The sequence below is a fragment of the Salvelinus fontinalis genome, chromosome 22, assembly GCF_029448725.1.
Source record: "Salvelinus fontinalis isolate EN_2023a chromosome 22, ASM2944872v1, whole genome shotgun sequence".
In the NCBI taxonomy this organism is placed as follows: domain Eukaryota; kingdom Metazoa; phylum Chordata; class Actinopteri; order Salmoniformes; family Salmonidae; genus Salvelinus; species Salvelinus fontinalis.
The window spans coordinates 21,046,224-21,070,659 of NC_074686.1; the positions used below are offsets into that span (position 1 = coordinate 21,046,224).

The following is a 24,436-nucleotide window of genomic DNA, read 5'->3' on the forward strand; positions in this document are numbered from 1 at the left end:
CAAACCTTGAAGTTGTGAAAAGATGTGTCAAAAGTTAGTGAACCCTCAACACCCTGTTGGTGATGAACAGAAAACTGTGCATTCTTTTCATCGCTGAAGAATCGATCACTGATTGGCCTTTCATACTGACAGCCCTTGCTCAGAGCTGCCACAGGTCTAACACACTCTGTTACTCCAGCTGGTCCATGTCCTACACCAGACTTTCCCCAAACTCAGTCATAGGGACCACAAGGGGTGCATGTTTAGGTTTTTTCTCTAACACTAGACAGTTATTTCAAATGATCAAAGCATGATGATTTGTTGATTATTTGAATCAGCTGTGTAGTGCTAGGGCAAAAACCAAAACATGCACCCCTTGGGCTCCTGTAGACCGAGTTTGGGAAACCCTGTCCTATACACAGCTGCCCAGGTCTTATTTGGTCGGTCCGTAAGACACGGGGTGGAAAAGAGATGCATAGAAACAGTTGAGTAACATTCACTTATAATTAATACACACTCCATTAAGCTATATATAGCCTGCCAATATACCACTAAAATCAGTCTAGTGGAAGCAGGTAGCCTCACTACAACCCTGTTCACACTGACTCTACTGCCCTCTGTGGACTGAACTCCTCCATAAGTTCCTACCTCAACCACTTCTCTCTCTCTCTCATCGTTGGCTGCTGAGGCCATATTGTACATAGACAGAAATATTAACGTTTGCTTTTCTACAGATGCCTTTTCCCTATTGTGAAGAACTGACACCATCTGTCATTAATCCATTTGTCATAGTGAGGGAGGGAGGCAGGGAGGGAGAAACACTGGGAGCTAGGGTAAACACAGACTACCCTGTAGAGGAGCAGAGGACGGAGTTGTCAGGACAACTAGCAGTATATGATGAAGTAGGTCCACTAGAGAGTGGTCGGGTCAGGAGAGGACAACACCAGGACTGGTCTGTCTGTCTGCTCTGGTGAACTCTTCAAAAGGTCCTGAGCAGTCATTCTGAAAATTACTTTTTCTCTAATGGCCAACTACCAGGAAGTGTAAAACACAGGCTGAGTGGGCGGGGAGCTTATATTCATGAGCTCTCCTTGACTGACAGCTCTTTGAAACACATATGTCAAGATACTTGGACGCAGTGACCAGTGTTGCAGTAAAATCCTCTCAAGCAAATTTGGTGAAACACAAAGCAACTCAAACACTGAAATTGCATGACTGATATCATTTTGTAATTAGTTTTATACATCTCCTGTATGGCATGTCTCTTGTGATGCTTTTCACAGCAGCACTGACGGATGTGGTGACTTGACAACTGCGTTGGAGTTTTGAACGGCCCTTCCCCCATGTAGTTCCATGCTGGCTGAAGACCTAGCAAGCCAGTAACTAGCTAACACCAGGCACAGATGAAAAGGGAAACATAAGTATCTTTGTGATAGATGAATAGTGTAAACTTTGAATTATATTTGCTGACACCTTACATTTTGGCACCAATAGAGTAGTTATCTAGCTATATAAACCATGCCACTCTGCAAACACACCTTCTCTGATGTTGGTCACGAGGTGGTACTTGTTAAAATTAGGTAAGAGAAAATCATGTTACCATTGGTGTATTCAAATGAAGTGTTTGACAAGGGGACTAGTAACTTTATGAAACTTTATGTAGATGCAGTCATTTTTCATACTTTGGCCATCGTACGTTGATCTTGTTTCCTTCAAATATCATCACATTTGATGAAAAACACGAGTTTGACTGTTCATGACCGTTAACACAGACACCCTGTGACCTGCCTATGACAATGATGATAGAAGCAGAGAATGAACGTATTCACGCATGCACACACCATCTGCTTGTGCAGGAGTGTCATCTGGCATCCCTATGGGGGAAAAACACACCCATTCAGCATCCTTCATCTACCTGTAGACATAGAGGTTCTGCCTGGGGAAGTAGCCCTAACAGATACAGATACACAATATACTGTATGGTCTCACACACACACACAGTACGACCATAGACAGATCTTGGGAGAAAACATTGCTGACCAAACAAAATATTTTTTCCTCAGTGTGTCAGTCCATAGTAGCACGCTCTCCATGAGAAGGAGAGAGCTGTCATGTTTGGGATAGCAGAGAAGACTGAGTGAGTCAATACAGGAGGAACACCAGTGTCACGTTCCTGACCTATTTATGTTAGTTTTTGTGTGTTAGTTGGTCAGGACGTGAGGTTGGGTGGGCATTCTATGTTATCTGTTTCTATGTTGGTTTTGGTTTGCCTGGTATGGCTCTTGATTAGAGGCAGGTGGTTTGCGTTTTCCTCTAATCAAGAGTCATATTTAGGTAGGGCATTCTCACTGTTTGTTTGTGGGTGATTGTCTCCTGTGTCCGTATGTCTGTTCGTACCACATGGGACTGTAGCGTTTGTTTCGTTTCGTTTCGATGTCGTCTGTTTTCCTGTACGTAAGTTTATGTTTAGTTATGTAAGTTTATGTTCAGGTTGCGTCAACGTCGTTTTCTTATTTTGTAGTTTGGAAAGTGTTTTGTTTCGTTTCGTGTTGCCATCTTTATCGTTGTTATAATAAAGATGGCTTATTTCCCTGAGCCTGCGTTTTGGTCTGAAGATCCTTCTCTCCTCACCTCTTCCGAGGATGAGGAGAGCGTCACCCGTTACAGAATCACCCACCAACACGCTAAGACCAAGCGGCAAGGGAAAACGAAACGGAGTAAGGGACAGGAGAGAAAGGAGCAATGGACATGGGACGAGGTTTTGGATGGAAAGGGTTGCTACACTTGGGAGGAGATCCTGGCTGGGAGGGATCGCCTCCCATGGGAACAGGTGGAGGCACTGAGGAGAGCAGAGGCTACCTGGGAGAGGAACCGGAGCTATGAGGGAACGCGTCTGGCACGGAAGCCAAAAAAGCCCGTGAGTAATTCCCAAAAATTTCTTGGGGGGGGGGCTAGGAGATAGTGGGCCAAGGGCAGGTAGGAGACCTGCGCCCACTTCCCAGGCTTACCATGGAGAGCGGGAGTACGGGCAGGCGCCGTGTTACGCAGTAGAGCGCACGGTGTCTCCTGTACGAGTGCATAGCCCAGTGCGGGTTATTCCACCTCCCCGCACTGGGAGGGCTAGATTGGGTATTGAGCCAGGTGTCATGAGGCCGGCTCAACGCGTCTGGTCTCCAGTGCGTCTCCTCGGGCCGGCATACATGGCACCTGCCTTACGCATGGTTTCCCCGGTTCGCCTACATAGCCCGGTGCGGGTTATTCCACCTCCCCGCACTGGTCGGGCAACCGGGAGCATTCAACCAGGTAGGGTTGGGCAAGCTCAATGCTCAAGAGTGCCAGTACGTCTCCACGGTCCGGTATTTCCGGCACCACCTCCCCGCCCCAGCCTAGTACCTACAGTGTATACACTACGCACTAGGCTACCAGTGCGTATCCTGAGCCCTGTTCCTCCTCCACGCACTCTCCCTGTAGTGCGTGTATCTAGCCCGGTGCCTCCAGTTCCGGCCCCACGCACTAAGCTACCAGTGCGTCTCCAGAGCCCTGTACACACTGTATATTCTCCCCCTACTAATCCTGATGTGCTTGTCCTCAGCCCGGCGTCACCAGTGCCGGTACCACGCATCAGGGATAGAGTAGGCTTTGAGAATACAGTGTGCCCTGTCCCTACTCCCCGCACTAGTAGGAAGGTGCTTATCATTAGCACGGTGCCTCCAGTTCCGGCACCACGCACCAGGTCTACAGTGCGCCATATCCGGCCAGAGCCATCCGTCTCACCAGCGCCATCTGAGCCATCCGTCTCCCCAGCGCCATCTGAGCCATCCGTCTCCCCAGCGCCATCTGAGCCATCCGTCTCCCCAGCGCCGTCTGAGCCATCCGTCTGCCAGGAGCCTCCAAAGCCGCCCGTCTGCCATGAGCCTGCAAAGCCGCCCGTCTGCCATGAGCCTACAGAGCCGTCAGCCAGACAGGAGCCGCTAGAGCCGTCAGCCAGACAGGAGCCGCTAGAGCCGTCAGCCAGACAGGATCTGCCAGAGCCGCCAACCAGACAGGATCTGCCAGAGTCGCCAACCAGACAGGATCTGCCAGAGCCGCCAACCAGACAGGATCTGCCAGAGCCGCCAACCAGACAGGATCTGCCAGAGCCGCCAACCAGACAGGATCTGCCAGAGCCGCCAGCGAGCCATGAGCAGCCAGAGCCGTCAGCCTGCCATGAGCGTCGAGAGCCGTCAGCCTGCCATGAGCGTCGAGAGCCGTCAGCCTGCCATGAGCGTCGAGAGCCGTCAGCCTGCCATGAGCGTCGAGAGCCGTCAGCCTGCCATGAGCGTCGAGAGCCGTCAGCCTGCCATGAGCGTCGAGAGCCGTCAGCCTGCCATGAGCGTCGAGAGCCGTCAGCCTGCCATGAGCGTCGAGAGCCGTCAGCCAGCCATGAGCGTCGAGATTCGTCAGTCAGCCATGAGCTGACCTTCAGCCTGAAAAGGCTAGATACCCAGAACTGCCCATCAGTCCAGAGCTGTCTCTCTGTCCGGAGCTGCCTTTCAGTCCGGAGTTGCCCCTCTATCCTGATCTCCCTCTCTATCTTTATCTACTTCTATATTCTTATCTATCCCTCTGTCTTGATTTATCTCTCTGTCCCGGTGTTGTCCTTATTAGATATGTTGTTAAGGGGATTTTGTGGGGGTCAAAAGAGGGTGGACATTCTTGGAGGGAGGAAGTTAGGATGGATTATGGTGGGGTGGGAACCGCGCCCGGAGCCTGAGCCACCACCGTGGTTAGATGCCCACCCAGACCCTCCCCTAGACTTTGTGCTGGTGCGTCCGGAGTTCGCACCTTGTGGGGGGGGTACTGTCACGTTCCTGACCTATTTATGTTAGTTTTTGTGTGTTAGTTGGTCAGGACGTGAGGTTGGGTGGGCATTCTATGTTATCTGTTTCTATGTTGGTTTTGGTTTGCCTGGTATGGCTCTTGATTAGAGGCAGGTGGTTTGCGTTTTCCTCTAATCAAGAGTCATATTTAGGTAGGGCATTCTCACTGTTTGTTTGTGGGTGATTGTCTCCTGTGTCCGTATGTCTGTTCGTACCACATGGGACTGTAGCGTTTGTTTGTTTCGTTTCGTTTCGATGTCGTCTGTTTTCCTGTACGTAAGTTTATGTTTAGTTATGTAAGTTTATGTTCAGGTTGCGTCAACGTCGTTTTCTTATTTTGTAGTTTGGAAAGTGTTTTGTTTCGTTTCGTGTGCCATCGTAATTTATAATAAAGATGGCTTATTTCCCTGAGCCTGCGTTTTGGTCTGAAGATCCTTCTCTCCTCACCTCTTCCGAGGATGAGGAGAGCGTCACCCGTTACAACCAGGTAGCAACACAGTGAGTCTGACTGCTGCCAACGGTTCACTAGGACAGGGAGAGGTAGCATGGCAACACCATAGTCACACTATGCATTTCCACACTTCATCTGACGCAAGAATGCTTCATCAGAACGTAACTAGGTCTACAATCTCTACCCCGCCGGGTTGGTAAAATGATTATCGTCAAACCCCAAATCAGGTAAAACAGGCCTACTTCAGCAAGTGACTCATCTTACCAGAATAAAAATACTGATATTGGCTACATGAATCAGTTTGAACAAGAAGGAAAAATTGACATCCCCTGCACCAAATGTACAGAGTGCTTAAGTTTAGACGGCAACGCTCAAACCAGAACTTCAGACCCACTGAGATACTGTATGTAAAAGTAGGATTTTTAATCTTTGCAATATCTCCATTACTCTGCATGTAATAATGCTATGCAGTTGTTCCTAAAGCAATTAGTACACAATGGCTGCCAACAAGAGACAACTGAGAAGTGGGCTCTCACTAAAAGACATTTGTAGTATGATCCATGGCACTGCTGTGCAATTAACAGGCCTGATTACATCATGCAGAGCTCCATGTGGCGCTCCCTCTCTGAGGCTACACCGTAGGGTTTTGGCTGAGCTGCCGTGGGTAGCAGCCCATGTGTGTGTGTTTGTGCGTGTGTGGGTGTGTGTCAAATCAAATAAACGTGTATTGGTCATGTACACAGATTTGCAGATGTTATCGCAGGTGCAGCGAAATGCTTGTGTTTGTAGCTCCAACAGTGAAGTAATACCAAGCAAAAATAAATAAAACCATACACACAATAAAAAAACAGGATGAGCGATGACTACAACACAGTACTGTATACACACTGAACAAAAATATAACGCAACATGGAAACGTTGTTCCCATATTTCATGAGCTGAAATAAAAGATCCCAGAAATGTTCCATATGCACAAAAAGCTGAATCCTCTCAAATTGTGTGCATAAATTTGTTTACATCCCTGTTAGTGAGCATTTCTCCTTTGCCAAGAAAATCCATCCACCTGACAGGTGTGGCATATCAAGAAGCTGGGGGCAATAAAAGGCCACTCGAAAATGTGAAGTTTTGTCACACAACATTATGTCACAGATGTCTCAAGTTGAGGGAGCGTACAATTGGCATGCTGACTGCAGGAATGTCCACCAGAGCTGTCGGCAGAGAATTTAATGCTAATTCTCTACCATTTGGCAGTACGTCCAACCAGCCTCACAACCGCAGACCACCTGAGGTCCTTGATGATCTTCCTGGCCTTCCTGTGACATCGGGTGCTATAGATATCCTGGAGGGCAGGCAGTGTGCCCCCGATGATGCATTGGGCTAACCACACCACCCTCTGGAGGACCCTTTGGTTTCGGACGCTGCAATTGGGAAAGGGGGATACCTAGTCAGTATTACAACTGAATGCTTTCAACTGAAATGTGTCTTACACATTTAACCCAACCCCTCTGAATCAGGAGTGCGGGGGGCTGCCTGTAGTTCACAACCAGCTCCTTGGTTTGTTGACATTGAAGGATAGGTTATTTTCCTGGCACCACTATGCCAGTGCTCTCACCTCCTCCCTGTAGGCCAGAGCCTAAAATTCACTTTTTGTTCCACCACCAAGTGGCAGGTAGATGATGGAAATTAACAAAATCTGATTCTTTTACCAGCTAAAATATTTTTGGGGCCATAATTACATATACATATTTTTTTTAAGATGACCATGCTTTGTAATATATATAAAACAAGAAATGTACTAGTAAGAAGTAACATGGTATATTGCTCAATTTCATAAAACATTTTGTGACCTCAGTTTTTAAAAAATCTAAATATCAGAGAAAATGTTCAGCTGCCCCTTTAAGGGCAGGAGGTTATCGCAGTAACAGGGCCACTCGAGTCCTGCCACGTGCGTCTGTGAAATTTGGGATATGACTAGGGCGTCTCTTCACTATCAGTTGAAGCAGCAGACTCAAGCTAAAACTGACTTTGTGAACAAAACAATGTAAAAAGCCAAGAAACACGAGGACAGTCTCACTTTGTAGTAAATTAGACCAACTTTTATGCCTGTGTGCTGCACCTCCAAAAATGAATCCACTCAATGAGCTCAGCTCGCCTGCAAGGCAGTTTTTCTGCATGAGATGGGATACAGGATTAGTATATTTTTGTGCAATAAGCTGCAGAAATACTTTGAAATCAGCTGCTGCAGCATTTTTCTCATTGTTGTTGGTAATCAGGCCTACCACTGTTGTCTCATCAGCAAACTTGATGATCGAGTTGGAGATGTGCGTGGCCCCGCAGTCATGGGTGAACAGGGAGTACAGGAGGGGGCTGTGCATGCACCCCTGTGGGGCCCCCGTGTTGAGGATCAGCGTAGTGGAGGTGCTGTTTCCTACCTTCACCTGGGGTCGGCCCGTCAGGAAGTTCAGGACCCAGGAAGGGGTTCAGACCCAGGACCCTGAGCTTACTGATGAGCTTGGAGGGTACTATGGTGTTGAAGGCTGAACTGTAGTTGGGTATTTCTCTTGTCCAGGAGGGATCGTTCAGTGCAATGGTGATTGCGTTGTCCATGGATCTGTTGGGACGATATGCGAATTGTAGTAGGTCTACGGTGTCTGGCAAGGTGGAGGTGATATGGTCCTTAACTAGCCTCTCAAAGCGCTTCATGATGACAGCGTTGTCCTGCTGGGTGACAGTAATTTAGTTCAGTTACCTTTCTTGGGTACAGGAAATCTTGAAGCAAGTGGGGACCTGGATAAGGAGAGATTGAATATGTCCGTAAACACTCCAGCCAGCTGGGTCTGCACATGCTCTGAGGACGCGGCTTGAGTTGCCACCTGGGCCGGCAGCCTTGCGAGGGTTAATACGCTTAAATGACTTACTCACGTTGGCCACAGAGAACGAGAGCACACAGTCCTCAAGAGTGCCAGGGGCCCGCGTCAGCAGCTCAAGGTTGTTTTGCTTGAAGCGGGAGAAGGTGTTTCACTCGTCCAGGAGAGTGTGTGTGTGTCTGCAGTTTTTAGTATCTCGAAGGAGTTTCAAAGGCATTTCAATAAATACGGCTAAGGAGTAACAAAGAAAGGAGAACCTTGTCTAACGTAAACGAAGCAGAATGAAGACATAGGCAGCAACCTCTTCCAGGCAAATGGAGAATCTAAAAAGAACACATACATTTTACTAGTATTACTACTACAACAGGTGAAAACACCAGCAGAAAAAGGCATTGATCACCTACAACCAGCCTCCAGGAACACAGCGAACACAAATTACACCGAAAAAGGTTACGACTTCCTTCACATCCAGTCTGATGTGTCATTAAACACCTCCAAAAAGGTCTACTATATCTACCTCAGACGTCAGCTTAATTGGTTTTGGTGCTGTCCTGTATATAATGAGCCTGACTGTGTAGTACAAACACAGGATCAGGGGGGACAAAAAGTAGCCTGGCGACGGTCCAGAGGAGGGACAGTCATTAGTACTTCCTTGTAAAGATGTGAATGTGTCTCTGACGCAGCCAGAGAATGTCCAAGTGGAGGAGAAAAGAGCATCTTATTTTCTTTTATTACTTAGTTGTGTGTGAAGCCTATTTCTCCTCTGTGAGTCTCTGATCTACACTATTAGCAATGGTCATCAAAATTGTCAAAGGTTTTTAAAACAATTCTAATAAACACAACAGTTGGACAATGGATGACGATCCCAAGCAAACCTTTACTTTCATATATTACAGGTATGTTACAGGTAGGCAATGTATACTTAAATATATAAAACATTCTAATAATATACTTCAAATATGAGATGTACTTTTCTAGTATATCTTAAGTACACTATAAATATAATATCATTACTTACACTTATTAAAAGTGTCCTTGAAATACATTGTTTTTTTTGTCATTTAGTATACTATAAATACTACTATCAATCTTCAATAAACGTGTACTTTAAATTCCTTGTTTTTTATCACTAAACTTAAACTGTGCTTTAATTGTAATTTAGTATATTCATTCAAATTATACTTGTAATTGTTTTTACATTAAAGCATACTTTATTTAAATTAAATTCTGCTTGTGAGTGATAAAGTACACTAAGTATACAGTGCCTTGCGAAAGTATTCATAACCATTGTATTTCTTCCCATTTTATTGTGAAAAAGAGGGCTTCAAATGTATTTAATTGTTATGTATTGTCAACCATGAACTCAAAATACTCTGTAATGTCAAAGTGGAAGAATAGAAGGGCAGTGATTGGTAGATCGGTAAAAATATAAAATCAGACAATGAATATCTCTTTAAGCATGGTCAAGTTAATAATTATGTGGATTATGTATTAAACACCCCAGACACATCAAAGATAGTCGTCCTTCTGAGCTGAGCTGCAGGACAGGAAATAAACTGCTCAGTGATGTTACCATGAGGCCATTGGTGATTTTAAAACAGTTTCAGAGTTCAAAGGCTGTGATGGAAGAAAACAGAGGTTGGATCAACAGCATTAAGAGTTAAATGACAGAGTGAAAAGAGGAATAGAAATATATAAAATAATAATGAAATAAAAACAGCTAAGGAACAGCTAAATGCAAAGCCTTATGTTTGGGGTAAATCCAACAACACATCACTGAGTCACTGCTGCCTTATTTCAAAGCATGGTGGTGGTTGCATTATGGTATGGGTATGCTTGACATCGGAAAATAAATGGGGAGTTTTTCAGGAAGAAAATAAACAGAGGCAAAATCATAGAGGAAAACCTGCTTCAGTCTGATTTACAACAGACACTGGGAGGGAAAGTCACCTTTCAGCAGGACAATAACCTACAACACATGGCCAAATCTACACTGGAGTTATTTACTATTAAGACAGTGAATGTTCCTGAGTGGCCAAGTTACAATTTTGACTTAAATCTGCTTGAAAATCTATGGCAAGACTTTCTGTCTAGCCATGAGCCCCAACATCTTGACAGTGCTTGAAGAATTATGAAAAGAATAAAGGGTTAATATTGCAGAATCCAGGTGTGTAAAGCTCTTAGAGACGTATCCAAGAAGACTCACCGCTGTAATCGTTGCAAAAGGTGTTTCTAACATGTTTTCAGGGAGCAGAATACTGACGCAATGACTATATATATTTTTTATTAAATCATCATTTCTTCCACTTTTGTGTAGATTGTTATTCAAAAAATACAATTAAATCCATTTGAATCCCACTTTGTAACAATAAAGCGTTTAGACATCCAAGGGGTGTGAAGACTTCTGCAAGGCACTTTAGTTTCAGTGTCAATAGTGAGTTCTGAAGAGTGCAGAGAAAGACCATGATGACAGTTTATCCCACATGCACAGCTGAGGAACATGCTTCCCTGAGTATACTTTTTCATAGAAAAATATATATACTTAAGTATCCTTTCAAAAAAGTATATTTAAATGTCCACAAAATATATTTAAAGTATACATTCAAAAACATATGTACACACTTTCTTTGCATGTTACCTAGCATCCTTTTCTGCAGCTAAAGTTTTTATTTGAAATGTGACATTGTTCCTCATATTTAGCTTATTCAAATGTTTATGTTCCATTTTCAAACAGAATGTTTTACTTTTAATTACACATTTTATTGAAACGTTAATGTGTCACTTTAATGTGAACAAATAAAATGTGAATTGCCACTGGTGCAGTTATCAAAAGTGTTACTTGCAAATTGCTGATCCAGCCACAACTGCTTTATACATGGACTCGAAATTGAACTGAGGTGCATCCTGTTTCCACTGATCATCCTTGAGATGTTTCTACAACTTGATTGGAGTCCACCTGTGGTAAATTAAATTGATTTTACATGATTTGAAAAAGGCCCACACCTGTCTATACAAGGTCCCACAGTTGACAGTGCATGTCAGAGCAAAAACCAAGCCATGATGTCGAAGGAATTGTCTGTAGAGCTCCAAGACAGGATTGCGTTAAGGCACCGATCTGGGGAAAGGTACCAAAGTATTTCTGCAGCATTGAAGGTCCCCAAGAACACAGTGGCCTCCATCATTTTTAAAGGGAAGAAGTTTGTAACGACCAAGACTCGTCCTAGAGTTGGCTGCCAGGCCAAACTGAGCAATCGGAGGAGAAGGGCCTTGGTCAGGGAGGTGACCAAGAACCCAATGGTCACTCTGACTCTCCTCTGTTGAGATGGGAGAACCTTCCAGAAGGACAACCATCTCTGCAGCACTCCACCAATCAGGAGTTTATGGTAGAGTGACCAGACGGAAGCCGCTCCTCAGTAAAAAAGCACGACAGCCCGCTTGGAGTTTGACAAAAGGCACCTAAAGGACTCTCAGACCATGAGAAACAAGATTCTCCCGTCTGATGAAACCAAGATTGAACTCTTTGGTCTAAATGCCAAGCGTCACGTCTGGAGGAAACCTGGCACCATCCCTACGGTGAAGCATGGTTGTGGCAGCATCATGCTGTGGGGATGTTTTTCAACGACAGGGACTGGGAGACTAGTCAGGATCGAGGGAAAGATGAACGGAGCAAAGTAGAGATCGATTCAATGAAAACCTGCTCCAGAGTGCTCAGGATCTCAGACTGGGGCGAAGGTTCACCTTCCAACAGATTAACAACCCTGAGCACACAGCCACTCCTGCGTTGTCTTGGCTTCGGGACAAGTCTCTGAATGTCCTTGAGTGGCTCAGCCAGAGCCCGGACTTGAACCCGATCGAACATCTCAGGAGAGACCTGAAAATAGCTGTGCAGCGGCGCTCCCCTTCGAAGCTGGCAGAGCGTGAGAGGCTCTTCAGATAAGAATGTGAGGAACTCCCCAAATAAAGGTGTGCCAAGCTTGTAGCGTCATACCCAAGAAAACTTGAAACTGTAATCGCTGCCAAAGGTGCTTCAACAAAGTACTGAGTAAAGGGTCTGAATACTTACATAAATGGGATATTTCAGTTATTTATTTTAAATAACTTAGCCTAAAAAACATTTTTTGCTTTGTCATTATGGGGTATTGTAATTGTAATTTGCACAAATACACCAGTTGCATTTGGATGTATGAATACATTAACATAAAGGAGTGGAACAAGACTACAACCACCAAACACGTTCTCTAACTACCCTACCAGCACCGTCTAGACTGCCTGCACCGTCTACACTGCCTGCACTGTCTACACTGCCTGCACTGTCTACACTGCCTGCACTGTCTACACTGCCTGCACCGTTTACACTGCCTGCACCGTCTAGACTACCTGCTCTGTCAACCCTACCTGCACCGTCTACACTGCCTGCTCTGTCTACCCTACCTGCACCGTCTACACTGCCTGCTCTGTCTACCCTACCTGCACCGTCTAGACTGCATGCTCGGTTTATCCTACCTGCACCGTCTAGACTGCCTGCTCTGTCTACCCTGCCTGCATCGTCTAGACTGCCTGCTCGGTTTACCCTACCTGCACCGTCTAGACTGCCTGCTCGGTTTACCCTACCTGCACCGTCTACACTGCCTGCTCGGTTTACCCTACCTGCACCGTCTAGACTGCCTGCACTGTCTAGACTACCTGCACTGTCTAGACTACCTGCACCGTCTAGACTGCCTCATGAATTAGTTGTTACGTTCTCTTGCATAATTCCACAGTGTTGCAGGATACCCTCGGATTAAAAATCAACGCGCTTGGCTCTACATTTCACCTTTCTAAACATACTTTACATTGTTTGCAAGCTCATACACAATATCTCTACAATCCAATTATTAGTTTTAGGAAGTTGCTTTCATTTCAGTGTATCTAATTTGTAAACATTTCAACGGAAGTAAATTATTCCAAAAAAAAGAACGATGATCGCCAGTGAGAGAGACGTTATTTTTCAGTCATGGTCTGCAGCCTTGTTCAGGTGACTTGTGTGAATAGGAGCATTTCTTTCTGGGTTTCTGACTGCATGACAGTGTGGGGTGTTATATGGGCACGCACAGTACTCCCTCCTTTTACCAACTCCATTGACAGAACCAAATAAATATAGTAACTATGTGTAAATCACAACACATAATGTAGGAACAAGCTGTCAAGACAAAATGCGTAAATTAATCTGTATGTGGGAGGAGAACATGTGTAGCCTTGGCCTACAGTTTGTCTTAATCAATTAAAATCATTATTGTAGCCTTGCCTGCATTTCCTTTCCGTTAGCAATGTCAACCGATTGGGGTGAGGGGGGGGGGGGGGGGTAGGATTTCAACAGATATTTATAGTGCTATTGCTCAGCACATCAGTAGCTAGAACACAACACTAAACCATATATTGAATACCTTTCACTACAGCACCAAACTAATAGAATCTCGTACAATCTACACTGCCTTCAGAAAGTACTCACACCCCTTGACTTTTTCCACATTTTGTTGTGTTACAGCCTGAATTTAAAATGTATTACATTTAGATTTTTTTGTCACTGGCTTACACACATGGCACTAAAGTGCCACTGCAAAAAAAAAAGTGGCAACGCAATTTACTTTTTGTCCTGAATACAAAGTGTTTTGTTTGGGACAAATCCAATCCAACACATGACTGAGTACCACTACCCATTTAAAGCATAGTAGTGGCTACAACATGTTATGGGTATTCTTGTAATCATTAAGAACTGGGGAGTTTTTTAGGATAAAAATAAATAAACGGAATGGAGCTAAACACAGGCACAATCCTAGAACAATCGAGCAGTGAATTTCAAACACAGATTCAACCACAAAGACCAGGGAGGTTTTCCAATGACTCAAAGCACCTATCGGTAGATGGGTCAAAAAAATTACAAATAAAAGCTGACATTGAATATCCATTTGAGCATGGTGTTATTAATTAATAACTTTATTAATTACACTTTGGATGGTGTATCAATACACCCAGTCACTACAAAGATACAGGTGTCCTTCCTAACTCAGTTTCCAGAGAGGAAGGAAACCGCTCAGGGATTTCATCATTGGGGCCTGCTGGAGGTCATTTTGCAGGGCGCTGGCAGTGCACCTCCTTGCACAAAGGCGGAGGTAGCGGTCCTGCTGCTGGGTTGTTGCCCTCCTACGGCCTCCTCCACGTCTCCTGATGTACTGGCCTGTCTCCTGGTAGCGCCTCCATGCTCTGGACACTACGCTGACAGACACAGCAAACCTTCTTGCCACAGCTCGCATTGATGTGCCATCCTGGATGAGCTGCACTACCTGAGCCACTTGTGTGGGTTGTAGACTCCGTCTCATGCTACCACTAGAGTGAAAGCACCGCCAGCATTCAAAAGTGACCAAAACATCAGCCAGGAAGCATAGGAACTGAGAAGTGGTCTGTGGTCACCACCTGCAGAACCACTCCTTTATTAGGGGTGTCTTGCTAATTGCCTATAATTTCCACCTGTTGTCTATTCCATTTGCACAACAGCATGTGAAATGTATTGTCAATCAGTGTTGCTTCCTAAGTGGACAGCTTGATTTCACAGAAGTGTGATTGAGTTGGAGTTACATTGTGTTGTTTAAGTGTTCCCTTTATTTTTTTGAGCAGTGTATATATATTTTTTTAAATCAGCTGATTAATCGTTCAGTTTTTTTTGGTCCTCCAATAAATCGGTATCAGTGTTGAAAAATCATAATCGGTCGACCTCTAGCCTGTACATAATACAAATATTACAAAACATGCATCCTGTTTGTAATAAGACACTAAAGTAAAACTGCTAAAAATGTGCCAAAGAAATGAACTTTATGTCCTGAAAACAAAGCGTTATGAGTACCACTTCATATTTTCAAGAATGTGGTGGCTGCATCATGCTATACACGTATGCTTGTCACCGGCAAGTACTATACTAGGGAGTTTTGTTTTAGGATAAACATTTACTGAATCCTAGAGGCAAAATCCTAGAGGAAAACCGGGTCCAGTCTGATTTCCAACAGACACTGGAGACAAAATTAACCAAATATACACTGGAGTTTGCTTATCAAGACAACATCGAATGTTCCTGAGTGGCCTAGTTACAGTTTTGACTTAAATCGGCTTGCAAATCTATGGTGAGGCTTGAAAATGGATGTCTAGCAATGATCAACAACCAACCTGACACAGCTTGAAGAATTTAAAAAGGAATGGTGTGCAAAGCTTAGAGACTTACCCAGACAGATTCACAGCTATAATCACTGCCAAAGGTGATTCTAACACTTATGTTGAATACTTATGTAATGAAGATAGTGTTTAATTTTTCATAAATGTTCTACAAATGTTAGAATTGTTCTTCCACTTTGACAGAGTATTTTAAGTAGATGGCTTTAATTCTCCTTTTTGTAACACAACATGTGAAAAAGTCAAGGGGTGTGAATACTTTCTGAAGGCACTGTAAAGCCTCTTAGGGACCGTATATAATGCCTACACATGCTTTACAAATTGTTCATTACCAAATGTCACGTCAAGTGGGACTGCACCTCCCAACATCTCCAAGCCATCAGACCATTCAATAAACCCGAAGTAAAGGAATCTCATCTAAATTAGATTAACTCTGTTTCTGTATGACATCTGGCAAAGAATATATGTTGCAGGATCTATGCCAAGGTAACGCCACTAGGGAGATAAACCACAGAGCTTCTTAATGACGAGAAGGTAGAAGAAAATGAGATGACGCTCCTTTCCTCCACTTACGGTACTCCAATTGTTGGCTGTGTCCCGACATGGCACCCTATTCCCTATATAGTGCACAACTGGTCAGTAGTAGTACCCTATATAGTGCACAACTGGTCAGTAGTAGTACACTATATAGGGAATAGGGTGCCATTTGCGACACAGCCTCTGTAATTCTGTAATTTCATCATATCAAGAGAGTTTCTGCTTCCAGAGAGAAAACAAACACAATCAATCATCACTTTAAAAGCCATTTGGCTTTTCACCAACGCTGACAAAGAAAGCGTAAAAGTTAGGAAACTTTCTAACGTTCATGTGCAGCTTGCAGTTCTGGACAACAGTAATTAGGTTTGTCATAATGCTTCATACTTTTAGCCTCCTCAACTAAGGTGTGATGAAAACAAGAAGGTCCCGCGCTCAGGTCTGTTCAACGCTGGTCCGACCAATCTGATTCCACGCTTCAAGACTGCTTCGATAACGTGGATTGGGATATGTTCCGCATTGCGTCCAACAACAACATTGACGAATACGCTGATTCGGTGAGAGAGTTCATTAGAAAAGTGCATCGGCGACATAATAGCCACAGTAACGACTAAAACATTCCCAAACCAGAAACCGTGGATTGATGGCAGCAGTCGCGTGAAACTGAAAGCGCGAACCACTGCTTTTAACCAGGGCAAGGTGACCGGAAACATGACCGAATACAAACAGTGTAACTATTCCCTCCGCAAGGCAATCAAACAAGCTAAGTGCCAGTATAGAGACAAAGTAGAGTCGCAATTCAACAGCTCAGACACAAGAGGTATGTGGCAGGGTCTACAGTCAATCACGGATTACAAAAAGAAAACCAGCCCCGTCGCGGACCAGGATGTCTTGCTCCCAGACAGACTAAATAACTTTTTTGCTCGCTTTGAGGACAATACAGTGCCACTGACACGGCCCCGCTACCAAAACCTGCAAGCTCTCCTTCACTGCAGCCGATGTGAGTAAAACATTTAAACGTGTTAACCCTCGCAAGGCTGCAGGCCCAGACGGCATTCCCAGCCGCGTCCTCAGAGCATGCGCAAACCAGCTGGCTGGTGTGTTTACGGACATATTCAATCAATCCTTATCCCAGTCTGCTGTTCCCACATGCTTCAAGAGGGCAACCATTGTTCCTGTTCCCAAGAAAGCTAAGGTAACTGAGATAAACGACTACCACCCCGTAGCACTCACTTCCGTCTTCATGAAGTGCTTTGAGAGACTAGTCAAGGACCATATCATCTCCACCCTACCTGACACCCTAGACCCACTCCAATTTGCTTACCAACCCAATACGTCCACAGACGACGCAATCGCAACCACACTGCACACTGCCCTAACCCATCTGGACAAGAGGAATACCTATGTGAGAATGCTGTTCATCGACTACAGCTCAGCATTTAGGGGGTGCGTTCTGGGTGCGTACAAGGGTGCGTTCTGAGCCCTCTCCTGTACACCCTGTTCACCCACGACTGCGTAGCCATGCACGCCTCCAACTCAATCATCAAGTTAGCGGACGACACTACAGTGGTAGGCTTGATACCAACAACGACGAGACAGCCTACAGGGAGGAGGTGAGGGCCCTCGGAGTGTGGTGTCAGGAAAATAACCTCACACTCAATGTCAACAAAACAAAGGAGATGATTGTGGACTTCAGGAAACAGCAAAGGGAGCACCGCCCTATCCACATCGACGGGACAGTAGTGGAGAGGGTAGTAGGTTAAGTTCCTCGGTGTACACATCACGGACAAACTGAATTGGTCCACCCACACAGACAGCGTTGTGAAGAAGGCGCAGCAGCGCCCCTGAAGAAATTCGACTCGTCACCAAAAGCACTCACAAACTTTTACAGATGCACAATCGAGAGCATCCTGTCGGGCTGTATTGCCGCCTGGTACGGCAACTGCTCTGCCCACAACCGTAAGGCTCTCCAGAGGGTAGTGCGGTCTGCACAACGCATCACCGGGGGCAAACTATCTGCCCTCCAGGACACCTACACCACCCGATGTCACAGGAAGGCCATAAAGATCATCAAGGACAACAACCACCCGAGCCACTGCCTGTTCACCCCGCTATCATCCAGAAGGCGAGGTCAGTACAGGTGCATCAAAGCAGGGACCGAGAGACTGAAAAACAGCTTCTATCTCAAGGCCATCAGACTGTTAAACAGCCACCACTAACATTTAGTGGCCGCTGCCAACATACTGACTCAACTCCAGCCTCTTTAATAATGGGAATTGATGGAAATGTATGTAAAAATGTATCACTAGCCACTTTAAACAATGCCACTTAATATAATGTTTACATACCCTACATTACTCATCTCATATGTATATGTATATACTGTACTCTATATCATCTACTGCATCTTGCCATCTTTATGTAATACATGTATCACTAGCCACTTTAAACTATGCCACTTTATGTTTATATACCCTACATTACTCATCTCATATGTATATACTGTACTCTATACCATCTACTGCATCTTGCCTATGCCGTTCTGTACCATAACTCATTATTATATATTTATGTACATATTCTTTATCCCTTTACACGTGTGTGTATAAGGTAGTAGTTGTGGAATTGTTAGGTTAGATTACTCGTTGGTTATTACTGCATTGTCGGAACTAGAAGCACAAGCATTTCGCTACACTCGCATTAACATCTGCTAACCATGTGTATGTGACAAATAACATTTGATGACTCTGAAGAAGGTTGCCTTTGAACAGATAGCCTTTTAAGAATATGTTAATACATTGAGAAGATATCTGGTGGGATCCTTTTCAAACCAACACATCAACACAACTTGTTGATATAAGACTGTAGCCTACTTTATGGTGAGTAATGTACTGAATATTCTTTCAGATTTTGTTAGAGAGAAGGGATTCTTTCAATGTGATTAATGAAGACAATGAAACGCCTTGATAAGTTCAAGGTAAGCTCACAGCCAGGACTTCAACGGAAAATGTTAAGACTGTACTGTATGTTAAAATCAAAGCAATAGCAAAGGACTCTCTTCCTATAAGAAGAAGACAGATTGTTTCCCCCCAGCCCTGTTAAAACCAGTGTATCCATAATGTAAGAGTCTGCAGGCTGTTGAGGCTCCACAACAGCACTGTACTGGCAAGCCACTCCCACATCTACCGTAGACATTCTGCTCATCACATGAGTTTCCTTGGCAACTTCAAAAGGAATGGCGTGTGTTTGTGTCTCCAATTGCATCCCTCTACGACGCCAACAGTAAACCACAGCTCTGACAGAGCAGGTGGGTCATTTGAATTTAAACCACGCACCACAGGTGGACTACAGTTGTAACTACAAGTTTGACGGCTAACTACGTGACACAACTGTTGATGTGCAACGTTTTGTCAGAACATATTCCAGATGTCAGCTGGATACATGGGGGAGGGAGGGGGAGGGGGAGAGAGAGGGAAACTGCAGAGCTTGGGCGATCCCAGCTCTGCAAAGTAACACAAAGAGAAAAGACATAAGAGCATGAAAGCTGAAGAACCGAAACACAATGACCAGTGACCTCTAACGCTGACGAGAGGACATGAGGAGTCACCAGGGGAGAGAGCGGGAGAGAGAGAGACAGTGAGAGAGGGAGTGAAAGAGCGACTGTGAGAGAGGGACAGAGAGAGAGAGAGAGACAGAAAGAAACAGATGGAGGGAAAGTACATCAAAGGAATCACTGGTTTAAAAACAGCATGAAAGCGTGTGTGTGTGTATGCGTTTTGTCTGACCCCTGACCTTTAGTATTACAGGTCTTGGAGGCGACCTCCAGCGTCTCCAGGTCTTCAGAGCCAATGTTCTCCAGAGTGATGGTCAGATGCTGGGTCTCTCCGTTAAACAGCTGGACAGACACACTGCTGGACAACTCCTCTTTAGAGGGCTGGAGGGGATGGGCCGACCTGGATACAGAAGGGTTAAAACATGTCTTTAGACTAGTGCTAAACGATTAACACAAATATGGTTATTTGTCGGTTTTTAAATCAACTAATAGACCTACGTCAATTCAATTGGAATTCCATTTTGTTCCTTTTTTTGTAAGCTCAATGCACAATTTCTCTAGAGATATATAGTGCCTTCAGAAAGTATTCAGACCCCTTGACTTTTTCAACATTTTGTTAGGTAACAGCCTTATTCTAAAATGTATTAAATAAATAAAAATCCTCAGCAATCTCCACACAATACCCCATAATGACAAGGTGAAAACAGGTTTTTTGATTTTTTTCAAATTGTATTAAATATAAAAACAGAAATACCTTATTTACGTAACTATTCAGACCCTTTAATATGAGACTCGAAATTGAACTGAGGTGCATCCTGTTTCCATTGATCATCCTTGAGATGTATCTACAACTTGATTGGAGTCCACCTGTGGTAAATTCAATTGATTGGACATTATTTGAAAAGGCACATACCTGTCTATATAAGGTCCCACAGTTGACAGTGAATGTCAGAGCAAAACCCAAGCCATGAGGTCGAAGGAATTGTCCGTAGAGCTCCAAGACAGGATTATGTCGAGGCACCGATCTGGGGAAGGGTACCAAAAAAAATGTCTGCTGCATTGTAGGTCCCCAAGGAAACAGTGGCCTTCTTCATTCTTAAATGGAAGAAGTTTGGAACCACCAAGACTCTTCCTAGAGCTGGCCAATCAATCGGGCGAGAAGGGCCTTGGTCAGGGATGTGACAAATAACCCGATGGTCACTCTGACAGAGCTCTAGAGATCCTCTGTGGAGATGGTTGTCCTTCTGGAAGGTTCTCCCATCTCTGCAGCACTCCACCAATCAGGCGTATTATGGTAGAGTGGCCAGACTGAAGCCACTCCTCAGTAAAAAGCACATGACAGCCAGCTTGGAGTTGCCAAAATGCACTTAGACTCTCAGACCATGATGAAACCAAGATTGGCCATCCCTACGGTGAAGTATGGTGGTGGCAGCATCATGCTGTGGGAATGTTTTTCAGCGGCAGGGACTGGGAGACTAGTCAGCATCGAGGCAAATATGAACGGAGCAAAGTACAGAGAGATCCTTGATGGATTCCTGCTTCAGAGCGCTCAGGACCTCAGACTGGGGCGACGGTTCACCTTCCAACCTGACTTCCGTCTCTGAATGTCCTTGAGTGGCTCAGTCAAAGCCCAGACTTGAACCTGATCAAACATCTCTGGAGACCTGAAAATAGCTGTGCAGCAACGCTCCCCATCCAACCTGACAGCTTGAGAGGATCTTGAGCCAAGGTTTATGGCCACGTTGGACCAGTACACCACAAAGCATATTGATCCAAGGTTTATGGCCACGTTGGACCAGTACACCACAAAGCATCTTGAGCCAAGGTTTATGGCCACGTTGGACCAGTACACCACAAAGCATCTTGAGCCAAGGTTTATGGTCACGTTGGACCAGTACACCACAAAGCATATTGAGCCAAGGTTTATGGCCACGTTGGGCCAGTACACCACAAAGCATCTTGATCCAAGGTTTATGGCCACGTTGGACCAGTACACCACAAAGCATATTGAGCCAAGGGTTATGGCCACGTTGGGCCAGTACACCACAAAGCATCTTGATCCAAGGTTTATGGCCACGTTGGACCAGTACACCACAAAGCATCTTGAGCCAAGGTTTATGGCCACGTTGGACCAGTACACCACAAAGCATATTGAGCCAAGGTTTATGGCCACGTTGGACCAGTACACCACAAAGCATCTTGAGCCAAGGTTTATGGCCACGTTGGACCAGTACACCACAAAGCATATTGAGCCAAGGTTTATGGCCATGTTGGACCAGTACACCCCTATGCTGCTGTCCTTATTCCATTCCAAGGGAGGAGCACCTGGACACAGATTGCAGGTCATGCTGGATGTCCTGCTCCAGGTAAAGTGTTCTCAGGAAGAATTCACCGTTTTATATTTAGCTGGCTGATGTTTGGTGCTGCAATTTAATCCACAGGCCCTGCTCTGCTAGCCAAGCATTGTACGCATTTTAGTAATATATGATACTTGGATCGGTGAATGCATAGATTTCACTCCTTCACATGCACAGATTCAATCCAATGACAACAGTGACTTAATTCTATATCAGGGTCATGATGTGAGTTCAGTGCGTAATTTGCTTGATTGACTACCTGGCTGAAGGAGGTGACCACATTAAAGACAACCATGTGAGGGCAATAAAGCATTTTCTGACCTGAATATTCAGGTGAGTGAGTGAGTGAGTGAGTGAGTGAGTGAGTGAGTGAGTGAGTGAGTGAGTGAGTGAGTGAGTGATAATGTTCACTGCATTCTGATAAAAGGGTATCTCATAATCCAGATTGATTTAAATTTGCATGTAAAATTTGATCCCAACATCGAAAGAATGTGTCTACTTGTGTTTTTTACAGGAATCTGAAGGGGGTGATGTCCTGCAAGACTTGCACAACATGTAATGAAAATCTCTGTGATCAAGAAGGAGGGTGCCATGTCGAGTGATGGTCCAGAGGAGATGGGTCCTAGAGGGTGTCCCAGTGATCACCGGTCTGGGCAGTGTCGCACAGGCTTGTGCCATTCTTCTTGGCATGACATTATGCTCGGAATCTCAGCTACCTACATGAGGCATTCCAGAAACTGTTTGTGGAGCTGGACTGCTCAAAGCGCACAGTCAAGATGACAGCGAAGAGGACAATTATCATAGACTGAATGTCAGGGTTACTTTGTAAGACCTTCGTAGTTAAACACGGAGGAGCCTCTGGAACTATTATCTCCCTTTATTTGTTCTGGTAGCAGGTCAGGAACGGTGTCCTCTACCACACGCCTGCCTCTTGTTGTAGTTGAAGCCGCCTGGGGCACAGAATCTGTCCTGGGACCAGCCTCTGCCTACCGGAGGTTAGTCACCGAGAGGCTGAGCTCGAGCACATTGTGGTCTAAGACCCCGTCCCCGATCGGCCCACTGCAATGATCTGGGCTAAATAAGTTAGAGGTTAAGGAAGACACGTTTATTCTTCAAAGTCTGATTTAAAGGTTCAGTGCCTAGGTATTTAAGTTGTTTTGTATACAACATAGATGTTTTTAATAAGGATGTCATGTCAATTTTGACGTTTGAAATACTGACATTTGAATCCGTTTGACAATTTTGAGGTTTCATCAAGGTGCCAACATTTTACCACAGGTATTTAGAAGATTCTACTAGGGTCTGTCTGCACAGTATGGTTGTTATAACAACCCAATGCTACCTGCATTACTGATAGTCAAACTACAAAGCTTTGCAGGTAATCTTTAACTGATTTCTATTGGGAACTTTTGAGGGGAAAAAAAGACAATTTATGGTTTAAAAAAATATTACAGAATTAATATAGGTGGCATCCATTGGCAGTGTTTGTGAACAGATAACTGTTACAGGAAGAAACTAATACAAGTGTTTAGATGACATGATTATTGGGGTTGTCATCTCTTTTTATTTCGTTTTTTTACCTTGTAGGCAATATTTTATTTAGGAAAATAACCCACAGTGCAAACCACAAGCTATTTGAGCCTCCATGAGTCCCCATTTTTGTTGTTATCCATGGTTACCAGGAGAATACTTGGTCCTTGTAAAGTCTATGGAGTTGAAGCTCCATTCTCTCCTAAAGACACGGTTCTGCCCACAGAGATCCTATACTAGCAAGTGTTAATGTTCAAGTTCCAAACTCTAGGGTTTTGCCGACCTGCAGCAATCAGGACGTACCTGCAATGTTGATTGCAATTCTGTAATTTGTCAACTAATAATTTGAGAATCATTTCTGCTGCTTTTGTACTATTTAATAAGAGCTGTTTTGCAAACCGTTGATGTTTAAATAAATGGTTATCAAGGATTCCTGGTGTCCTGATACCGTTTCTCTTAGGTGAGCCGATCGAGGAAAACCAAAGTAAAAATGTGAACCTTTCTGAGATGGTCTAAATTAGCATATAATGTAACAATGACTCATCATTCAGATATAATAACAATTTCATGTAAACTCAGCAAAAAAATAAACATCCCTTTTTCAGGACACTGTCTTTCAAAGATAATTGGTAAAAATCCAAATAACTTCACAGATCTTCATTGTAAAGGGTTTAAACACTGTTTCCCATGCTTGTTCAATGAACCATAAACAATTAATGAACACGCACGTGTGGAACGGTCGTTAAGACACTAACAGCTTACAGACGGTAGGCAATTAAGGTCACAGTTATGAAAACTAAGGACACTAAAAGAGGCCTTTCTACTGACTGAAAAACACCAAAAGAAAGATGCCCAGGGTACCTGCTCATCTGCGTGAACCTGCCTTAGGCATGCTGCAAGGAGACATGAGGACTGCAGATGTGGCCAGGGTAATAAATTGCAATGTCCGTAGTGTGAGACGCCTAAGACAGCACTACAGGGAGACAAGAAGGACAGCTGATCGTCCTCGCAGTGGCAGACCACGTGTAACAACACCTGCACAGGATCGGTACAGCCGAACATCACACCTGCGGGACAGGTACAAGATGGCAACAACAACTGCCGAGTTA

At 44.5% G+C, this 24,436-nt stretch overlaps 1 protein-coding gene across 2 annotated transcripts in view; it reads right to left on the reverse strand.

Moving 5' to 3' along the window:
• LOC129820013 (trafficking protein particle complex subunit 9-like) overlaps positions 1–24,436 on the reverse strand; it is a 296,319-nt gene that overhangs the window by 200,470 nt on the left and 71,413 nt on the right. For both annotated transcript variants that reach the window (XM_055876803.1, XM_055876802.1), the window contains one exon: positions 19,680–19,840. In XM_055876803.1, coding sequence (XP_055732778.1) covers positions 19,680–19,840 — 161 coding nt within the window. The remainder of the gene's footprint in view (positions 1–19,679; positions 19,841–24,436) is intronic.